This window comes from Neodiprion lecontei, chromosome 5 (genome assembly GCF_021901455.1).
Source record: "Neodiprion lecontei isolate iyNeoLeco1 chromosome 5, iyNeoLeco1.1, whole genome shotgun sequence".
Taxonomy (NCBI): Eukaryota; Metazoa; Arthropoda; class Insecta; order Hymenoptera; family Diprionidae; genus Neodiprion; species Neodiprion lecontei.
Genome location: NC_060264.1, coordinates 9,125,012 through 9,145,361, shown reverse-complemented (window position 1 = coordinate 9,145,361; position 20,350 = coordinate 9,125,012). Strand labels below are relative to the sequence as shown.

Below are 20,350 nucleotides of genomic sequence, written 5' to 3'. Positions count from 1 at the left end.
ATTAAATTTTCGCAACAGTTAGAAGAAAATATAGCAACAGTGATCGCAATGAGAAAGAATAGTAACGGATACTAGACTTTCCGGTAACAGCTATAAAACTAATTTTCATTTTATACCTAGACCTATATTTTTCGATTGCGGTAAAAAATGAAAATAGTTAAGGACTGAGCGGTAACCGGAACTAAAAATTTTTCTCAGTCCAGGGTCTCCAACGATTCCGGTGTGACGGCAGTGTTATACACAAGAGGTGTGCAGCGTAAGGATTAAGCCGAGACAGAATGATGCATTAGCAGGTTGGTTCTTCTGGCTCGCCTTGAAAGACGCAATTAAAAAGTCGCGATCTTCTTTTCACCGCGTAAAAAGGTTCTATTTTAAAGCCACCACCTCGAAACCACGCACCACCAAGAACTGAAAATTACTCGCCGCTGTAATAGCCGAGGCTATTTATATTTCGCATGCATGATGTATGCACATCTATGTGTGTATGATCTACACACACATATTTATTTATGTATACCGGTACACGCCTGCTACGGCTCAGCGGAGAAGAAATGCTTCTGCAACCCCGTTGCAGCTTTGGCTGCTGCAGGGCGACTCGGTTTATGTCCAACTTTATACTCTAGGCGAGAATCGAGACTGGAACTTACAATTAGTCACGAGATCGAGGGTGGTCTTCTCTTCTTTTCATGATTCCCGGTTCGTCTTCGCTAAGTATTCGTTAATTCTCACTTTCCCTCGAACTATCTTTATGCTGCCTACATCGGAAGTTTTATGGTTTCTGGTTAAGGACATGTCAGGTGTTCGGTCCAGTCAAAATGGTATCAAAATGAAAAGCTTGATAAACGCACGTTCGTTAATGAAAAGTGGAATAGTACTTGGGGCGATTTTTTGAAAGTTGCCGATAACTGATCTCTTTTCGTACTAACTCGTTGGATTCTTTACGAGGATGAAGTCAGTGACGCTAGTGTAATGATTAACGCGTTTCAGAAAATCGTTATTTTACAGTTGCAGGAATGTCTGGAATTCGGTAAATCATATTAATAGGCTAAATGTATTAATATTTTGAAAACCTGACTACTTCAAAGTCACTACAAACTTGCAAAATAGTAATTTCTCTTCCCAATGTTTCGTTACGTTAACGTTACTAACTTCAGCCTCATGATTCTTTTGTCTCTTTGCATTAAACGAACATTTTTTTGACCCAATTTAACTTGATTACCCTCGATTGTATTTACGTCATTATTCCTTGGTCTGGAGATTGTTTCGAATTTACTATACAACCTGATTAATTCATGAATATGGTTGTGAAATCGTTAATTTGATACGGAAATGAAAACGACTCGCGCTGATTCGCTCAGCCAATCTTCTTCTTCTCTGCACAGTTCACTACTTGTTGTTAATAGATGAGAATTCCATTTCCAGACTTGAGGATTTGCGAGGCGTTTCCACCTCCTCGAATTAAAATTGCACGGATGCGCGTATATATCATATAAATATAAAGGTTGTGTAAAAGATGGTATAATAATTTAATCCTCACAGTATACTGAAATACCCTGGTTTATACCAGTCCGATTATCCTGCAGGGTAAGGTAACCGTTACGTAATTAGCCTAGCTCCTCGGTTTGCACTTGCTTCGAAAGTTTAATCCCGTTTATTACGCTAACAAGTTTGCCGGCTTTTTAAACTGGGCGACAAGGTTTTAAGACGATAGCAGAGCAGCTGCACAGCTAGGCGAACTCCAATGGTATGTTGGGTTTCTATGATTCTTTTTCTGTTGGTCTTAAAGACGCTGTTTTTCATCAGTTAGGTAATAACTCATGGGCCAGACACTCGAAAATCCGTTTGTCGAACTGACAAACGACGAGAATTTACTAAACAATCTCACAATTCGATGGAATATCGTTTTGTAATTGTTTTCGAATTTGACCGATCTTTTTATGTGTTCAAAGGCCGTATTCCAGAAGAATTTTTTAGGATAATTATAAAAGTTTTTTTTTGACCCCAATTGATATTGAAAATTGAGACCAAGACCGATTTTGCGGGGGCGTATTTTTCAGGATCTTCGCTGATTTTGACCTGGAGAATAATCTGATAAAACAGCGACACACAGTTTTTTTTAGACCCTGTACACGGTTAGAAAAAAATTGTCCCAGTAGGTCCAGTAAAATTTTTGGGTCAATTTAACCATTTTTTAATGTGTTACTAAACGAAAAGAAATTACCAAGTACAAATTAAACGTTGATATGACGATTTAAATTTTAAAATTACAATAATTTGTGTCACATTTACCAACAGAAATGTAACAAATAACTCAAACATCAAGTGGACCTACTGGAACATCTTTGGTTAAATTTTTCTAACAGTGTACATATGTCGCATTTTATCAGCTATGGAATCAATACTCTAGTAAACAAACAATCCCAAAGTCCACGACCATTGTAGTTGAAAAAAATGTAACATGATCAACTGCTTTAAAGCTTTAAGTTTATAGGTGCCCCCCAATTAAAAGATATACACTGAGAGAAATTTTCATGAAATTTTCATGAAATTTTTCTCAGTGTAGGTCCGATTCTAAAGAACTGTTGGATGTTTCCTGCAATCTTCAAACGATCGAAGCGTTCGATAGTATTTGAAGATGGATGCAAAGCCGGGTCTGACTCTTCAACTCGAAGGTTGCAGTCTCTTTTGGTAATGTCAGATGCGTATCCGTTGACGAAACCGAGCACAGCAGTCGTTTGGCTCTGATTATAAGGGGTTCGCAAAGCGGTGATGCTTAATTATTCGGTCGACCGTGCGTGTATGTGTTCCTTACATGGGATGATGGACTTTACCTTCGAGTTTGTCGCGCGGAAAGCAAAAGCAGAGGGTCCTTGTGCTTGATCTAGCGTCTGCACGTAGGTGCATAATGCTCGTCCATCCGAGACTCTAGCTGCTGCTCCTGTTGCGGAATCGATAAAGGTGCAGAGGAGGCCCTGAGAGAAATGAGAGACCACCGCAAGTTCTTCGTTGTTTTATATATGTATACATGTCCAGGATGACGAAAGAACGGAGTTGTTGTTGATTTCTTCTATTATTCTAAAGAGTTTCCGGTTTTATACAGAGGAACGATGATCGGTCGATAAGAGAATTTTGGATTGAATTGACGTGTCTATCTAAAATTGAATATTGAATCTGTTTTAAAAGTTCTGTTAATCGTAGTTGACAGTTTTTCTTGTTAAATAAAGTCAACTGCTAAATGAAAAGCTTGCCCACTTCTATCTTGGTCTCAAAATTCTAGTTTTTTTAAATAAAGAACCATCACGAATATTTACAGCCAATCGATTAGAGCTGTTCATTCGTAAATTGTGTTTTTGTGTTTTTGGAGCAGTAAAAATCAAACCCGTGGTCCAAAAAATCTAAAACTCATTGGAAGGTGATTTTTCCTTTACACTCTACACCATACTTAAAAATAAATATTAGTCAATCAGTTGGGGTGGAATGCCTCATGTATATTACATGACGCACTTCGCAGTATGAGCGTTACGCAAGCACATAGTTCCGGCCTTTCAGAACTTTGCACTTAGGCACGACTCGACCATGTCCTTTCGGCCTTGCTTCGGGCATTACTCTGTCAAGAGGGCTGTTATAACCTCAGCCATTGCCGTCCTTGTGAATCGGGCATATCTCCATCTCCCTAAGAGCACCTTCTATGCACACTGCGAATAGATTGTGAAATTCAATTGTATAATCTTATTCGCCATCACCGGCCACTATGCCTGAATGAGAAATTATCTTCCAATGGTACTATCTGTGTTTTGAGCGTAACAAGAAATGACTGGGTACCAATGTACTTATGTAATCGGTAAAACGAATGACATATCTGAACGAAAATTGTTCATTCCCAACCACGATTTCTTTCACTGTTGGAAAGAAAATGCATCGTGCCAATAATGTAGGCATTGCGGTAAGAACGCGGTAAAATTTTATATAGGTAGATAAGTTGTTCAATATGTTTATAATCGGTTACACTGAGAGAAATTTTTAGTTCCGGTTACCGCTCAGTCCTTGACTATTGTCATTTTTTACCACAATCGAAAAATATAGTTCTAGGCACAAAATGAAAATTAGTTTTCTAGCTGTTGAATAAATTGACGTTAAAGCCATGTTTAACTAAAAAAGTAGAGTAAACCTCATAAACTGATTTTGCGTTGCAATAACCAAAAAAGGATCGACGATAGCGCAAAATGGTTAGGCGTACTTCGTTTTTCGTAATTCCAACAATATTCAAAGAGTTTCTTTTAGCGGTACCTGTTTTACTGAATTTTTCTAGTTACTGTAACAAATTAAATTTTTCTCAGTGTATAAACTTTGGTACAACGTAGATATGGATAGGTGGAAATAGCACAGATCCACCCACAACGATCAATGGAGTAACCAAGTCGTTATGTATACGCAGACTTAACTGTTACAGTGACGATGATTTTCTTACAGGTGTCGATATGCCCACTTAGGATTTAGAAATTTGAACCGCAACCACTCGACTCGTATCGGCACACAACTTCGCGCCCCATAAATCGTTGTAATCTTCTTAAACAGGATTTGTCGAAGCCGTATAACATATAATCATTTTGCAGATAGTTTGCGATCGCGGCTGAACGAGCAACAGTTTACGAGGACGACATTAAAACCGACCGTCGTCTCGTAGATTCGTAATTGGTTGCGAAACCTCGCAAATTCGTATCAATAAAAGTACAATTGGGGACAAACAATGAATCTGAGACGGCTAATTTTTTCCACTAGACAGTTGCGTTGGCAACCCAGAGAAACCTACAGCGCCACAGTCGGCCGAGCGCGAAACTAACTCAATCTCAATAGACGTAACGCAATCCACGACCGTCGAATCTAACCTTAAAATATCGTGAGGATAATGACTTGTTGGATTGACACGTCGATTCTTAGGTTAGATCCGACGGTCATGGGTTATGTTAGGTTTATTGAGATTGAGTTAGTTTCGCGCTTGGCCGACTGTGGCGCTGTAGGTTTTTCTGTATTGCCAACGTAACTGTCTAGTGGAAAAAATTAACCGTCTCAGATTCATTGTCGCCAAGTGTACGTAGCAACAAATGTACAATTTCGCAATTTACGAAGGGAACTGAAAAGATTTCAAATCGCAATCACTCACCTCTAATAACGACCAGCATCGTGCATCGCATCGTCTCACACGCGTCTGCGTCCCTTTGCTGATTTGCCTAAGCCTTTCCATTGCGCAGCTGGGAAGCTAGATACTCTGAGTAAATTAAACTGCAAAATCGATGTTACCAAGGGGAGTGACCCTTTGGTTGAAGTATAAAAATGCGCTGGATCCCTCCCCCTGGCCTTCTCGGCAAGTGTATTTGCATTCTATATACGCACGTGTACGTGTGTATTTCTATGCAAAATTCAAGGGGCGAAGAACACAAAGGGTTGAGCTGTAAGCTTTCGGGTTAGTCATCGCTTATCGTTTTCCCTTCTCTCGTGTCCAGCCACCGGAGTTTGCTGGCGGCGGCTACGCCTCTTGGTCTGCATTTTAGGGGAGGCGACGACCGTCCTGCTTGTTTTTTACCTTCCCGTTTTTCTGCTTTCAGAAATAAAAAGGAAGTTATCTCGAAATGACATTGAAAATGAAAAATTTAATTTTCACTAAATATCAACGATTCAAGATCTAGAGAATCACATCCGACCATTTTCGGTTGGACGCTCTTTACGGTGTTTGTTTATGTATCTATGTTACATATATATAATTTATGTGAGCAAGTTTTTTGTCCGATGATATCTCGAGAACGAGTTACCGGATTTCAATGATTTTAGTCTCAATCGACGCGGTTTTTATAAATTTAGAACCGATTAGATTTTGGCTTTGATCGGTTTAGTACTTTTTAAGTTATTAAATAACAGATTTCCAAAAAAATAAAAACAAAAATCATGATATTTTGAGAATGGACGAATGGGTTCGAATGAAAATTGCTACCGCAAAGTTTTTTGGGTTACCGATTATGAATTCGAGGTCAGATTTGCCAAATTCAGAAAGATCGCATTAAATATGGTGGAAAAAAACAATCCAAAAATATTCTGATTCTAGTAGAAATTAGTTGGCGGAGGTTTTTTAGGTCACTGATAACGAATCCAAGGTCAGACCTTCGGACTTCTAAAATTTTTAATGGTGGATCCATTAAAGTGGTTCAAAATAAGAATAAAATCGTCATAATTTCATATAATATGGTGTCTGAGCATCTTCAGGCCTTTGAATCTTTAATCATAAATCTCAATTTGTGGTTAAAAATTTGGACTAGATACTAATATTTTGTTTTCGGTAATCCTGGAACTTGCAGCGTTAAAACTGTAAATCCGAGAGCTGGCTCATGTTCATCCGGTTAATAAAGCCGGTTGTCTGTCGTTAAATTTAAAATCTTTCCGTGGGTTTGCAACCTTTCGTTCGAAACTCGGCGATGGATTCTTCGCTCATTTCCGGAGCTGTTGCTAAACTCGGAAAAACGCAGCGAGTCAAAGAAATGAATGATCGAATTTCAGATCAACGTTACGTCGAACCTCGTCATCAAGTCCTGAGACTTGAAACTTTCAATGGTCCAGATGCGATTTAAATTCTTGAAATGGACTTGAAAAACTTCTGTTGGTTTGTATAAATGTCTGGTTTTTTTTTTAAATGACCTATCGATGCATCGTTAAAAGACGGTAGCTAATTTATTCCTGATCGAAGATACGCATGGAGGCGAAACAAAAGACTTGAATTGGTACAAAAATCGACTATGTAAGTTGAAAAATGTTCGGTTCTGAACAGTTTCAGAAAGATTACATTTTTATTCGGTTTTTTTTAAACCACAATCTTGTATCGTCGGTTCAATTTTTATCCATTGTTCAATTCTTTTGTCTTCCATTTTTTTTATCGCCTAGAATGAATTTTTACCAACATCCATTTGTTTTTCAATAAATTAACCTTCCGTGCAAAGTTTATCAGATTACGTACAAAAAGCTGCGGTATAACAATGAGGAAGGTAAAAATTGGTAAACGGTCTCTTTTTAGCAGTTACAAAAGTTCGAGGGTTTCATATTTTCCTCGGTTTCGAAGGAAACGATATTCTCCGAGCTTGCAAAGTATTTTATTTCCTGAAAATTTACTTTTTTATTACGATAATGCAGCTTTCTCCAAACCGCCGCAAATTGCCGTCGTCGCCCGTATTCAGACTTGAGAACGATGGAGGGTCGATGAGTCTTCTGTGTAAAATTCTCTTCAATCCCGATTGCACAATGCCGAGAGTGCAACGACCCGGCGGACCAATGAGAGAGAAACGAGAGAGAATTCCTGGCTCAATTAAGACTTCGAAATGCGGAAACGGGCGTCAGCTTACCGAGCGCAAGCTCAGCTTTGCATCGGTGCTGTTCTCCTAGACGAGAACAGCCGAGTCTTTAATCCCAGCTCTAGTCGCAATAATCGTCCGTGACTACCCTACGATGCGTCACTCTTGTATCCGTGTCTGCCAGAATCTTGAAAGATAATCGGAGCACAAGATTTTCAGACAAAAAAGTCTGCGCAATGATGTTACCGCGCTTTTTCATTATATTATTAACTTTACGTCGCGTGGATGCAGAGTGAAGCTCTGAAGGAAACGATTGGCAAAATTGTAAGCAAGTTTGCAGGCGAACGGAATATCCGAAATACGAAAACAAAGACTTTTTAAAATCGTCGATGTATCCTCTGAGCTTTTTTGCTACGGATTTTTTATTCGCACCTTTTCTTTTAGAGAAATTATTAGAGAAAGCTCCCGAAAGTCTTTAAAAAAAAAAAAATCTGTTCTGATAAAAGAAGTCGCGGTTATACGAGGAGATCTTACGATCTGTCATTCACTGATTTCAATGAAATTTATGTGGCGTTTAGGCCATTACTAGAATTTCAATTGGACAAAGCAGAAACTCGATTCCAATGGACAGGCGTTTCCAAGAAAATCAAGTTCAAGTCTCGCCGAGGCTACTGTTTTCTTTTGTTTCCCAATTTTTCAGCCCAATTAATCAATTAATTGTACGATCAGTTCAATATCGAGAATCTTCGATCTTACTTGTAAAACAGAATTATTTTTCTCTGTCTCAGGACTCAGGCGCGGGGGCTCCAGCCGATGATGACGACGCAGGCCGTAGTTGTAAAAGGTAAGAAAAAAAAATATATTTTTCTTTAGTTGAATAATAATTAAACTCGTTTCTGTTTTTTCTGACACACATACAAATATATTTATTTATTTATTTAAAATCTTTGTTTTAAATGAAGTTTTCTCGATTCTACAAGATACTCAATCGCAATACCGTTTATTTGTTCACGAGTTTAGAGAATATTATTAATTATCCCTGAAGAGACAACCAAAAAAACAAAACAAAGTGAAACTAAGACGAGGAAAAATTTTCAACCTGCTTGAATCGATATTTTTGACCTACTGATTAATCGATTTTTATGCGAATCGATCCGATTGAATCGGCATCTCGGATTTGCTACCCGTAACTCGATAACAGGGTTAATTAAGACGTTTCTAATTTATACAGACGTCGAAAAATCTCAAGTGGCAATTCTAGATGAGGAGAATTTTTTGTCAATTTGGTAAAAAGCCGGTGCCGTTTCTTTCTCCAAATACGGATTACGGGTTTACCTGCAGCCCGCGCTTAACGAGATGGTCGGAAATTTATTGCCCCCGCTAATACTCCGGCACAAACGATATCTTCTCAGCTTTCAGCTGCCCACACTTTTGTCAACGCCTTTCAAGTTATTACGCGTCTTGTATGTGCCACCTTCTCTCTCTCTCCCTCTCTTCGTACCGCACATCGTCGTCTATCTAACGTAACACATGCAGCAATTTCCTGCCGAGGAGTTCTTGCATAGCTGCACGTTTAATTCTCTCACGATTTGCAGTGAAATGCGGTTCTAATCGATTCTATTCTTGTTTTTTTTTTTTTTTTTATCAATCATTTATAAAACATGAAATGCATCAAAGGAACACGCCAGTAAAGCTCCCAAGATTTTTTTCCATTGATATTATACGAAAATTTTAACTGTACAATCAATAAAGTTTCATGTGAAACAACCGTTTTCTTGCCTGTTTAAATTTATTGTATTCGTTACCTTCGTATAGTTATATTTTATTAATAATTCTGACGTATCGTCTAATTTTTTCTAATCAAAGTGTTAAATAATTTCGTGCAGTTATCCTGATATTATCGAAAGTTTGAGTATTCAGTTTGCGATTTGATCGTCAACTGTCAGATTGTGACACTAACTTGTAAAAAAAAAAAAAAAAAAAAAACCAGTCGAACTGAAAAAAAGAACCCGATAAACATGTTCAATTTATTATCGAACTTGAATTTTTTATTTCCTCAATATATTTTCATACATCATCTAATTCTTTGCGATTGAAAATTCACGAATACAATCCATTTAAACAGCTTACAGAATAGTAATTGTTTCGTGTATTTTAATTACTCTCCGCAATTTGAATTATAAAAAAAACGTGCGTTTTTTCCTTCTCTTCTTCTGGCAAAAATATAAATTCATTTACCGTCACATTTTTGGCTACCTTTCGGAAGGCGGGAAGTCAAGCTCGAACCGATCGGCGGAGTTTTTGATATTTTTTGAGAATTTGAAATCGCAGCTCGCAGATGGCGGGCAGCGACTAGTTAATCTTCCATGGTGATGTTGTACATACTTACATAGAGTGATGTACTGATTCGCACTTGGGGCGATTCGCGAGGTCGTTTGCCGTTGTGTATATTTACCGCGGGTTGTTGTAACGCGTCGTTCCCATTATCTGTGTTAGTTACCAACCGACGGTTGATTGGAGATTTTAATTAACGATTATTGCTCTATTGGCTAGCCGATATGTTGCTCGAGCTATTTAAGGCAGAGATCCAACTTCGTTAATTGCAATTATAAATCTCGATTGCCAATGATACGCATTTAATTAACTCGTACGAACCTTCGCATGTATATGTATGTATGGAAAGTACACGGTGGTAGAAATAGAAAGAAATAAACAAATGAATGGCGATGGAAAACAAAAAAAAAAGAAATTTGAAACTAAAATCAGCATTATTTAAATGGATGATTGAAAATAGATCGCGCTTACTGTTATTGTTGTTATTGTAATTATTGTTGTTGTTGTTGTATACGTGCAAGGGGCCGGGGCTGATATTCAAAATTTTAAATGTTCAGACATTGCGAAATTTCAAATTTTTTTGGTGGCAAAACTTAAAGCAAGGAAATGAAACTTTGACGAAATATCAAAGCTTTCGGAATTTTAATCCTGCCCTCGTGCAAGCGTTTGTTTTATTACTCATATCTTTGTCTCGTTCGTATTTAAATTTTTCGATACATTTTCTAAAAAGTACCTTCAGCCTCAGGTATGACTTTTTAATCCGTTCACGAAAGAAAACATTTCTACCAATTCATACGTCATCATTATGAAAAAGATTCTCAAGTATCAAGAACAAAATTTTACGCATCAGATGAAATTCCAAAACGTGTAATCGAAGTGTTGTTAAGATTTAATTTCTACTGAAAATACGTATATTATACTTCTACTGAAATAACGAATGTTGTAAAATTATTCCAAAAACGGGTACGACGACATTGTTGGTAGAAAAATGTTTGTCCTCTCTTTGAAATTTTTTATTTCACACTTGTTGTTATTTTATTTACCTTCGTAATACGATCAACGTTTCGTCGTTCAACAAGCTTGTGCGAATAGTTCTAGGGCCAAATATGGTGTAATGGCGAGCTGTCGTTCAGGTTGACACGAGATGCCGGAAGGCGACCTTTTCAGACTCCCGGTGACGTCATACCTTTCGCGTTTTTTTTTTACCTCTTTTGTCGCGACTCTGCATACAGCTTACCACGCAAAAAGTTTGCTACTATTTTATTATCCACCGCAAAGGTTACCGGTTAGCTGTAATAATGTGATATCTATTTTGCTGCGACTTTGATTGTTCTTCCGCAAATTTGTCAATTCATCTGGTGTTAAAAAAAAAATTGATTCTGTCATTATATCACGGAACGAAGTAAAAAACGAATGAATATGAGGCATTCTACACAAAACCGACCCTGTTTATGAATGATGGTGCAGAGTATACAAAACAAAATATCTTTCACCGGGTTTTAGATTTTTTGAACCACGGGTTTGATTCTTACTGCTCCAAAAAGAAAAAAAAAAAAAAACGGAAGCTAAATTTTGGACGAATAGCGTCGATCGATTGGCTGCATATTTTTCTCGTGAATTCTTTGTTGAAAAATGAGAATTTTGAGACCAAGATGGAAGCGGACAAGCTTTTGGTGTAGAAGTTATAGGCGAGACGATTAATTAAAAAGTGAGAAAAATCGAATTGAATATAAATTTCGAAAATACAAATTCATATTTAATTCGATTTTGCTCATTTTTTGATGACTTGTTTCGCCTGTAGTTCATGAAACCAAAAGCTCGCCTTTCATCTTAAAATTAGTCTCAAAATTCTCTTTTCTTAACAAAGAATTTATGCGAACAATTTGAAGCAAAACGATCAAGGCTATTCATTTGAAAATTGTGTTTTCCTGTTTTTGGAGCATTAAAAATCAAACCCGTAGTTCAAGAAATCTAAAAATAAATGAAAGATGATGTTTTTTTCTAAACTCTACACTAGGGTGGTCCTTGTTTAGGGTGTTGACGAATTTTTACCGCCCCATCACTGAAATCAATTTCAAATCATTCAAAAAGAGTCGCCAAATTTTTTCAGATTCTTACAGCAAGTCTGAGACAGCCCGCATTGTGATCGAAGTTTCTTATGGAAGTGACACGAGAAAAACTTTTTTTCGCACTATATATTTTATCGTGAAAGTAACAATGTTCCAAAAAATCTGTAACTGCGAGGTTTCACTCGGCATTAGTGATACTATATGAAAAAAAATACGCATCATCGTACGAGGCAACTAGACGAATTGCACTTCCTCTAAATAAAAAAAAAAGTCAGGTTTCGAGATTGTACAATTCGTCTAGATTGCCTGGTACGATGATGTGTATTTTTTCCCAGATAGCAGCACTAATTCTCACCAAAACCTCGCGGTTACAGATTATTTGGAACATCATTACTCTTGCAATAAAATATATACTGAAAAAAAGAGTTTTTCTCATGTCACTTCCATAAGAAACTTCGATCACAATGCGGAGACTATCTTAGATTCGATGTAAAAATCTGAAAAAATTAGGCGATTGTTTTCGAATTATTTGAAGTTGATTTGGGGGATGGTCTGGCAAAAATTCCTGAACACCCTGAATAAGGACCACCCTACTCTACACGATTCATAAGAATAAATAAAATCGCCGAAGTTGACGGTCAGACGTAAGTCGGTTTGGGATGGAATACACTTTTTACAAACTTTTTGAACGCGTGAAACTTCACATTCCGAATTTCTGATATTTAAACAATTTCTCGATCATTTTTCCCATCAAGTGCGTTTATCATTTAACATCAAAATTAATCGAAATTCGCGTTTTCATTGTTTTTACTAGCCCGAAAGCCGATTCGTACAGATAAATGTTCCACATTTGAATGAAAGAAAGAAAGATGATCGAGAGGAGGATCATCAACGCGGTTAAACCGAAACGTTTCGCGCAATCCTCTGATTGATAGGTTGAGATTTATTTGCGGAGTGACCTTTAAACTCTCGTATTTTCAAAGGTCGCGTATCAGATACACGATCTATTAAAGTCCACGCGGCTGCGGCGTCGGGATTCTCACTCCTACACATCCTCCTCTTACTTCTTAACTCTTTTTAACCCCGAATCGAAGCACCAATAGATTATCGACTCGGCTAGGTGGGAAAACTTTTATTTCCTCTCTAACGCGTGCCAGTTATTTTTATTATACTCAAACTCGCAAACTGTTTCCTGGCTATCATCGAATCTTATTTAGCTTAATTCAATATCTCAATAAATTTAATTTTCTAATTCAGCTGCTTTTGAAGCCTTCGGAGAAAGAGGCGGAACTTTTGTTTGCGCATTAAGAAGTTGGTCTGTAGGAAGTAATGAAGAATCCACCTTACCTACTGTGGAGAGAAAACGTTGAGCAGCCTGCCGCATTCGTTATCCGGCATGTGAAACTTCCCTTATTAATGGTATGGAACGTACAGTCAGGTGAAAAAGTATTCGAACACAAAATTGGCGAGGAAAAGGTTTGCAAAAGTTTCGCTGAAGCTAATCTAGTTACATCTGACTGACTAAAAAAAAAAATCGTTCGATACTGGAAAAATTATGTAAAAACACTGAATTTCAACTGTAAACGCCGCGTTAGATTGATAATTTTTTTTTCAATGAAAAATTCATATTGCTTATCGGCTTCTCATATTACATGTAGCTCATTTTATTCGTCAATGAATTCTCCAAAAATCGTCTGTCAATGTTTGTGAGTCTGATTTTGTCTTATGATAATGTGTTTCTTGCTGAATCATAAGTGATTAATCTGAAACTTGTAACAATTGTATGCTGGAACTTCGTCCAAGACGATTTCTAGGGAATTTATTTACAAATAAACTGTTGATCTATTTATTCATCAGAATGGGATCGGTGTGGAATTGGTGCTAAAAAATCATAGGACGATGAGATTTCTTTGTTGTTCGGTAATAAAGTGTTCAAATTTGAAATTCAGAGGTTGAAAATTTTTCTGGAGTACAAGATCTTAATAGTAGTATAGCAAGGGGGGTTCTACACGCAGATTCCTGTTACCGACACTTACCGACATTCGACCGATACAACTGTCGGTAAGGTTGCACGGTTTTGACCTCAAGCCGGTACGGCGGACTGTGACCTCATCGCGGAAAAGGGTTTGAGTCTCGGGAGAATGTCGGTAAGTGTCGGTAACAGGAATCTGCGTGTAGAACCCCCCTTGATATACTACTCCTAATCTTACCGTATTTAATTCGATTAGCTTAGAAGGGGGATTCTGGTGTGCGAGCGATTGTTTTTTTCACCTCATCTCCTAAAATTTTATTCTAAAAATCTATAAAAAATTTTGGGTTTCGGGTTTTTGGTCGTTAATAATATAGAATTTGAACTATCATTTAAAAAACTTTCCTTCAAAATATCCCGATATCTCGTCAAAAGCGGGGTTTTTGCTATTTGATGTGATTTTTGAAGTTCCAGTTGGCCTAAACAGAAAATTCAAAAACATCATTAAAAATACGAGTACTGCTATGAGCCGAACTACAATCATTTCATTTGGTTCGATAGAAATAATTTAAGGGACGATAATTTAGTTAAAAAAAGTTCGTCTTCAAGTTTGTGCGAATTTGCGAATTTTTGCAAAATCGACACGATAGCAGTTCGGACCATACCCATATTTATATACTTCAATAATCTTTTTGAATTTTCTGTTTAGATTAACTGAAACTTAAAAAATCACGTCGAACAGCGAAAAACACACCTCATACGTTATTACGCCTACGGCCGACATTTTGTATGATTTTGCAATAAATTTTTTTTCAAAGGATAGTTCAAATTCTATATCATCAACTACAAAAACTCAAATCCCACAATTTCTTCTAGATTCATAAAATAAAATTTTGTAAAATGAGGTAAAAAAACCTCTTTTCAAACCTTCGATAATTTCTTTGCTTCTTGAAACAGATTTTTGACTCGACTCTACGTCCCATTTAAAGCGCGCACGGTGCGCACTGCGATAGTTATTATAAACTCGACGCATCGGCGTGATTACAAAATCGTCATTTACCCACAACGTACGTACGTATATAACGCATAGCGAAAGTTGCGCAATTATTACAACCTCCGAAGGAAGTAGGAAGCTCTGCAAACCGATTTCTTAACACTGTACTTATCTCACCGTTAGCGCAGCGTCGTTCGCTCCTTCTTTTGGTCTTAATTAAAATTAATTCCGTTCGCAGTCCCACGGAAATTCAAAGAAAAGTTGTATCCCGTATACTTTCTTTGGAACTCTAATTAACGACGACTACTATCTTGTTCCAGAATCGAGGCGACTTAGCTTATAAATCTTTAACCTTCTATGGAATTATAATTCTTACGTTGGATTCATTCGCGTCGTAATTAATAACGCGCGTTATGAAAGTCAGGCTTTGTGTCATTCCAAATCCGGTGGAGATCGTATTCAATCTTTTTTTTTTCTCGAGTTTATTTAACTCGATTAGAAAATAATGTAATTATTACATGAAAGTGACAAATAAATTAGCGGACAAGAAAGTCGAATCATTTGGTGTCGAACTTCTTTTTGTTGGATGAATCGAAGGATTTTAAATCTTAATTTTATGTTGTCCACCGCATGATGAGTTTAAAAATCTTCGGTACCTGGAAAATCATATTTATTATGTTTGAAAGATGGGTGCTTTTTTGAAAATATGTTCATCGATTTCAGTCGCAATCATTTTTTCAAATTTTTCACAGGATTTTAGGCTTTGCGGAGAAGGTTTTAAGAGAAAGTTCTACTCGTTTTTAACGAAAAATTAATAAATCTTCGAAACGATGCTACGGAGCGGATTAATCCTTTGGGAATGGATGATTTATGAGTAATAAAAAATAACCAAGTTATCAAAGTCATCGAAATCTATTAAAAATTACTTTTTCTTGTTTACGTGTCACTTATTTTCACCATTCTCCAAGCCTATGAATCACTGGGGCGATTCCATATTTAATGCCGAATATAGATAGGTATACAAAAATTAATTAAGTTTCATGAAATTATTACATCGCAAAATGAGAACCTGTATTTTTTGGCAACTGACCCATGATTTTATAGAATTGACGAGTATCGGATGTTTGGTAGATGACAGTTTTAGTTTCGACAGAGCGCGCGTCAATCGATTATACAAGATCCGTCGGTAAAACAGTCATGCCAGCCTCTGAGACTCGTGAAATGCTATAAGATCGTGGGTCAATTGCCAAAAATTACAGCTTCTTATTTTGCAATGCGGTTATTGCATGAAAAGCAATTATTTCTGCATATCTCTGTTCGGTATTGAATGCAGAATTGGGCTATCATGCATTGCAAGTGGGTTTGGAGAATAGTAAAAATAAGTGACACGTGCACACTAGGGTGGGTCAAATAAAATGACTATTTTTTTTCCCTCGATATAATTAAAAATTGATTGTATGGCATCTCAAAAAAACCCTCTGCAAGTATTAGCCCTTCATATTTAAATTCAAAGGTCCCTCATCGCAGATATGTATTTCCCATTTAAATAACATGGGAGAATTTTTTTTTTTTTACTTTGGAATTTTATGAAGCTTTAACCGTCGAGGTTAGGAGAGTCTTTTTAGTACATTTCTGTAGAACTTTTGATGCTCTACAAAAAAGCTCTCTTGTATCTAATCGATAAAAGTAACCGTTCAAAAAATAATTGCTGTTAAAGCTTAAATTTAAATCGATTTCAATACTTTTGAAATTATTACGCTAAGAAATGTAATTGGTTTTAAAGTTCTTCATCGTATTTATTTGAAAACAATTGGTAACATATATTTATTCTTATTGGTAACTAAAGTTCAAAAAAATTTGGAATTTATGTACTAAAAACATGGTAGGTCGAATCCAGAGCTAATTATTACCGATTATCTTTTCATTCAAAATGTTTATTTATTCAACTACAGAAATAAAATAACCTAACTGTTCAAAAGTGTCATTTTTCACATATTTTGACTCGAAAAAAATTAGATGAAAGCTGAATTTTTTTTTCACCTCAACCAAAGTGAGTATTGGAATTGAACAGTTATCAAGAAACTTTGCATACTTAAACATTTTCGCATTAACGGTTCAACCATCGCGAATATAATTATGTTTTTCCCAACCGTCACTTAAATCCTGAAGCTCAATTTTATGTGTTTCCAAGCTGCGATATTGAGAAAAATTTTAAATACACGTGGAAACAGAATCTAACGTTACAATCATCGGGAAAATTTTCACCCACGCCAATTGCAGCATAAAAATTTGGTATATTGGCGACATTTATTGTACCAATTATGTTATTACATAATTTTCGAAATTTACATTTTGATCTCTGAGATGTATCTCGAAGAGGAACGGAGGAAACAAACCAAAATCTGACGAAAAGTCAAATATGCCAATCAGTGAAAAATTTAAACGTATAACGCGTCCGCCTTTTTCTTCTCCCGTTTTTATCACTCTGGCGAAATTTTTTTTCAGGCATTCATACCTACAGCGAATTTTTCTTGTCTCTATTATGAGGCAATAAAACTAACTCAGCCTCTCAGATCGTGTTTTATTGCAGGTACATACCTACTAGGTTGCTGCACAACGGTGCAAAATTTGCCATTGTCCCGAAGCGTGCTGCGAGTAATGTAATATAATGGATAAGAATAATACAACATAATGGGTATACTTAATACCTGTTCGGTACGACTTTCACTTTCAACGCACTTAGGAGCACCGCTGCTCCTGTTTCTGTTGGCCGCATGGTCGTCGTCGTTCTCTATATTCACGCCTCGTGATCAACGCGACTATCGCCAAAGTGTGACGGACTTACCTACTGACTCAACTTTTTCACTTCGAAGCCGCTAATATGCGAGGAAATTAAGGGGATTGTCTTGGTTGATTTCAACGTTGATGTTACACGTCGTACAGATACGTGGACTTCGATATTTGCAGATACACATGTCAATGTCGGAATCGACCAGGACACCCCCTTAAACCCGGATTGGCGGATTGGAGACTTTCATGGGTTTACTTCCAAGTCCGTAAATGAGTGCAGTGAGATTTCGGTCCACTGCATTACATAATAATTCCTCTCACCTTCGGACCAAGGCAACGAATTTTGATTTTGAATCCGATTGTTGTATGTTGGGTCGCGCCAAAATCGAAAAAGAGACATTGAGAAAGAGAACAAAATGTCAGGAGACAACGAGTGTAACTTTGTACGTCACTTATATTTCGCTGTAACGAATCTATGCTCGGCATGTTTTTCATCTGATACATTCGATGTAAAGCGAGAGATCAAACGGTGCGCCGAGTCCATTTATTGCAGAGATAAATGTAAATTTCTCTCAAGGTATACGGTATCGATCGAATTGCTCAATATCCAGTTATGCCAATATTGGCGCACGTCAATCTCGCAAGCGGACCTAATTTTATTCCTATAATAACGTCGAAGTTTTGACGTGTGTGTGGGTATACACGTATATGTACTTGCAACGCAACCCACTCACGAAGGGAAAGTCATCTCTTTCTATACGCGAATTGATCATCCGTGCGCAAGAAACGCTGGTTCAAAATTTGGGGCTTGATTTTATTCTGCCACTGCAAAGTTACCACGGATCATTACGCAACGCGTTTCTTTCGATCAGTTAATGGGATAATACAGATAAAAACGAGTGTAAGCCAGTGCGATATTTAGCATTAAGTTGAATCACCAGCATTCTTTTAACCGTAAAAATATTTTTAACAGAATTCAACCCGAGTAGCTTTAGTTTTCAATAAAGCTTCTTCGACCGAAACTACAGAGACATAGAAGGATGAAGTTAGTAACGTTACCGCAGAGATGCATCTATGAAAAATCGTTACTTCGCAACCTTAGGATCGTCTGAAATTTGGTAAACCATGATAACCGAAACATACTCATATGCATTTGGAAAGGCCTGCTCCTTGAGAGTTATTCGGAAATCGTACAATAATAATTTTTTCACTGATCTTTCCATAAACTCGTGAATCACTGTGAGTCTGCAAGTATGGCTCCAAATACCAAGTTTCCTTATATCGCTTTGTATGGTTTTTTCAGAACTGTGTAACGAAATCAGGTTAGCGATTTCGTTTGAAATTCGAAAATTGATCGTAAACTGCATAGACAACATGTAGGAGAAAACGTAGAAAGAGAAAGATCGAAGCTGAAGAATCGACAGGGTCGATTAGGCAACTGGTCCGGATGTGGTATTATACTGCTGTGCCTAATGCATGTAAGCATAATTTCTCCGCATGCAGTGAAGCGCTTCTCGTTTATGGACCGATTGAATTCATTGCGAACGTTCGGTTCAGTCAGCGAGTTGAAGAAGAAAGAGGGCAGGAAAGAAGAGATTCGATCATAACCATTTATTACACTGCATCCATTCGATCTGACAAGCTTGAAAAAACTGTGATTCGTAGAGTAGAGTTCCTTATTCTATACACCCGTATAAACTTGTAAACTGAACGGTCATAAAGTGCAGGAAAGTCATTGTGAGATCACAAGGAGACCAACAAAACCTCGTCTTAGGATTTGGTTGAACTAAACCTCATCTCAAGATTTTGGATCAACAAAACCTCATCTCAGAATTAGGTTGAACAAAACCTCATCTCAGAATTTGGTTCACCAAAACTTCAACTCAGGATTTGGTTCAACAAAACCTCATCTCAAGATTTTGGTTGAACAAGACCTTATCATCTCAGATTTTGGTTCAACAAAGCTCCATTTTAGAATAGAGTTCAACAACAGCGTGTGTCCAAAGTGATCTCTGAAGACATACGACGTTTTTGAACGAAATTCTGAGATACGATGTTGTTAAAACGAATTCTGAGATGGGGTTTTGTTGATCTCAGCCGTCGCTGTGGGTTCAATCTAACTTCACGTCGTCGGACAGTATTGTTTTCCCAGTAAAGTTGACGAACTCGTACAAATTCCACTCATGGGAGACCACTGCCTCGTTTGCTCATGCTCTCGATCTATCGCACACAAATGTACCTTACGTACGTATCTGTACGTAATCTTTGCCTCTCTCATGTTTCTCCTTTGTCTTTAACAGCCTCATTCAATTTTTATCCTACATAATATGGAGGGTAGAAGTAAGGAGGACTGCCTCCATGTATATAAAGTGTCCGTAAAGTAGACGCAAATTAAGATGGCGTTGCTGCAGCAAAAGTTCCACAAAGTGCCAATCAGATTCATCCCGATTGGACCCTGATTGCTAAGCGCCAATAAGATTGTTACCCTTATTGCTTATGAGCGCCATTTTGGTGACTTGTTGAACCAATATTTGCTGCCTTTGCATATGAGATACTTCTCCTTACTACATACGTATAGCTCATTTCCTCTTCCCCCAGTCAATGTGAGTCTTCGTCTATATAATAAAAGTATGCAGACAGTATCCGGTGTGCAGGCACTTCGTTTCTCGATATTTTGGAAGGTTATGTGCAATTCATGCTGTCATTTACGGAATGAATATTAGGCCATTTAGCTTAACGTTACTAACCGCTTTTTTGTCATCGTTATTATGATTACCTCTATGACCGTAACTCCTCAACGAATAAGGAGGAGGTAATTGCGCTGGAAATGTTTATCGAGCTTGTAACTTGAGCGTTGTGTTCT

At 37.3% G+C, this 20,350-nt stretch overlaps 1 protein-coding gene across 4 annotated transcripts in view; it reads left to right on the top strand.

Annotated features, from left to right (window-relative positions):
* The window catches only part of LOC107224086 (protein phosphatase Slingshot homolog 2), a 169,395-nt gene that overhangs the window by 11,249 nt on the left and 137,796 nt on the right, over window positions 1–20,350 (top strand). For all 4 annotated transcript variants that reach the window (XM_046740572.1, XM_046740571.1, XM_046740569.1 and 1 more), the window contains exon 2: window positions 8,120–8,175. In XM_046740572.1, the coding sequence (XP_046596528.1) occupies window positions 8,120–8,175 (56 nt within the window). The remainder of the gene's footprint in view (window positions 1–8,119; window positions 8,176–20,350) is intronic.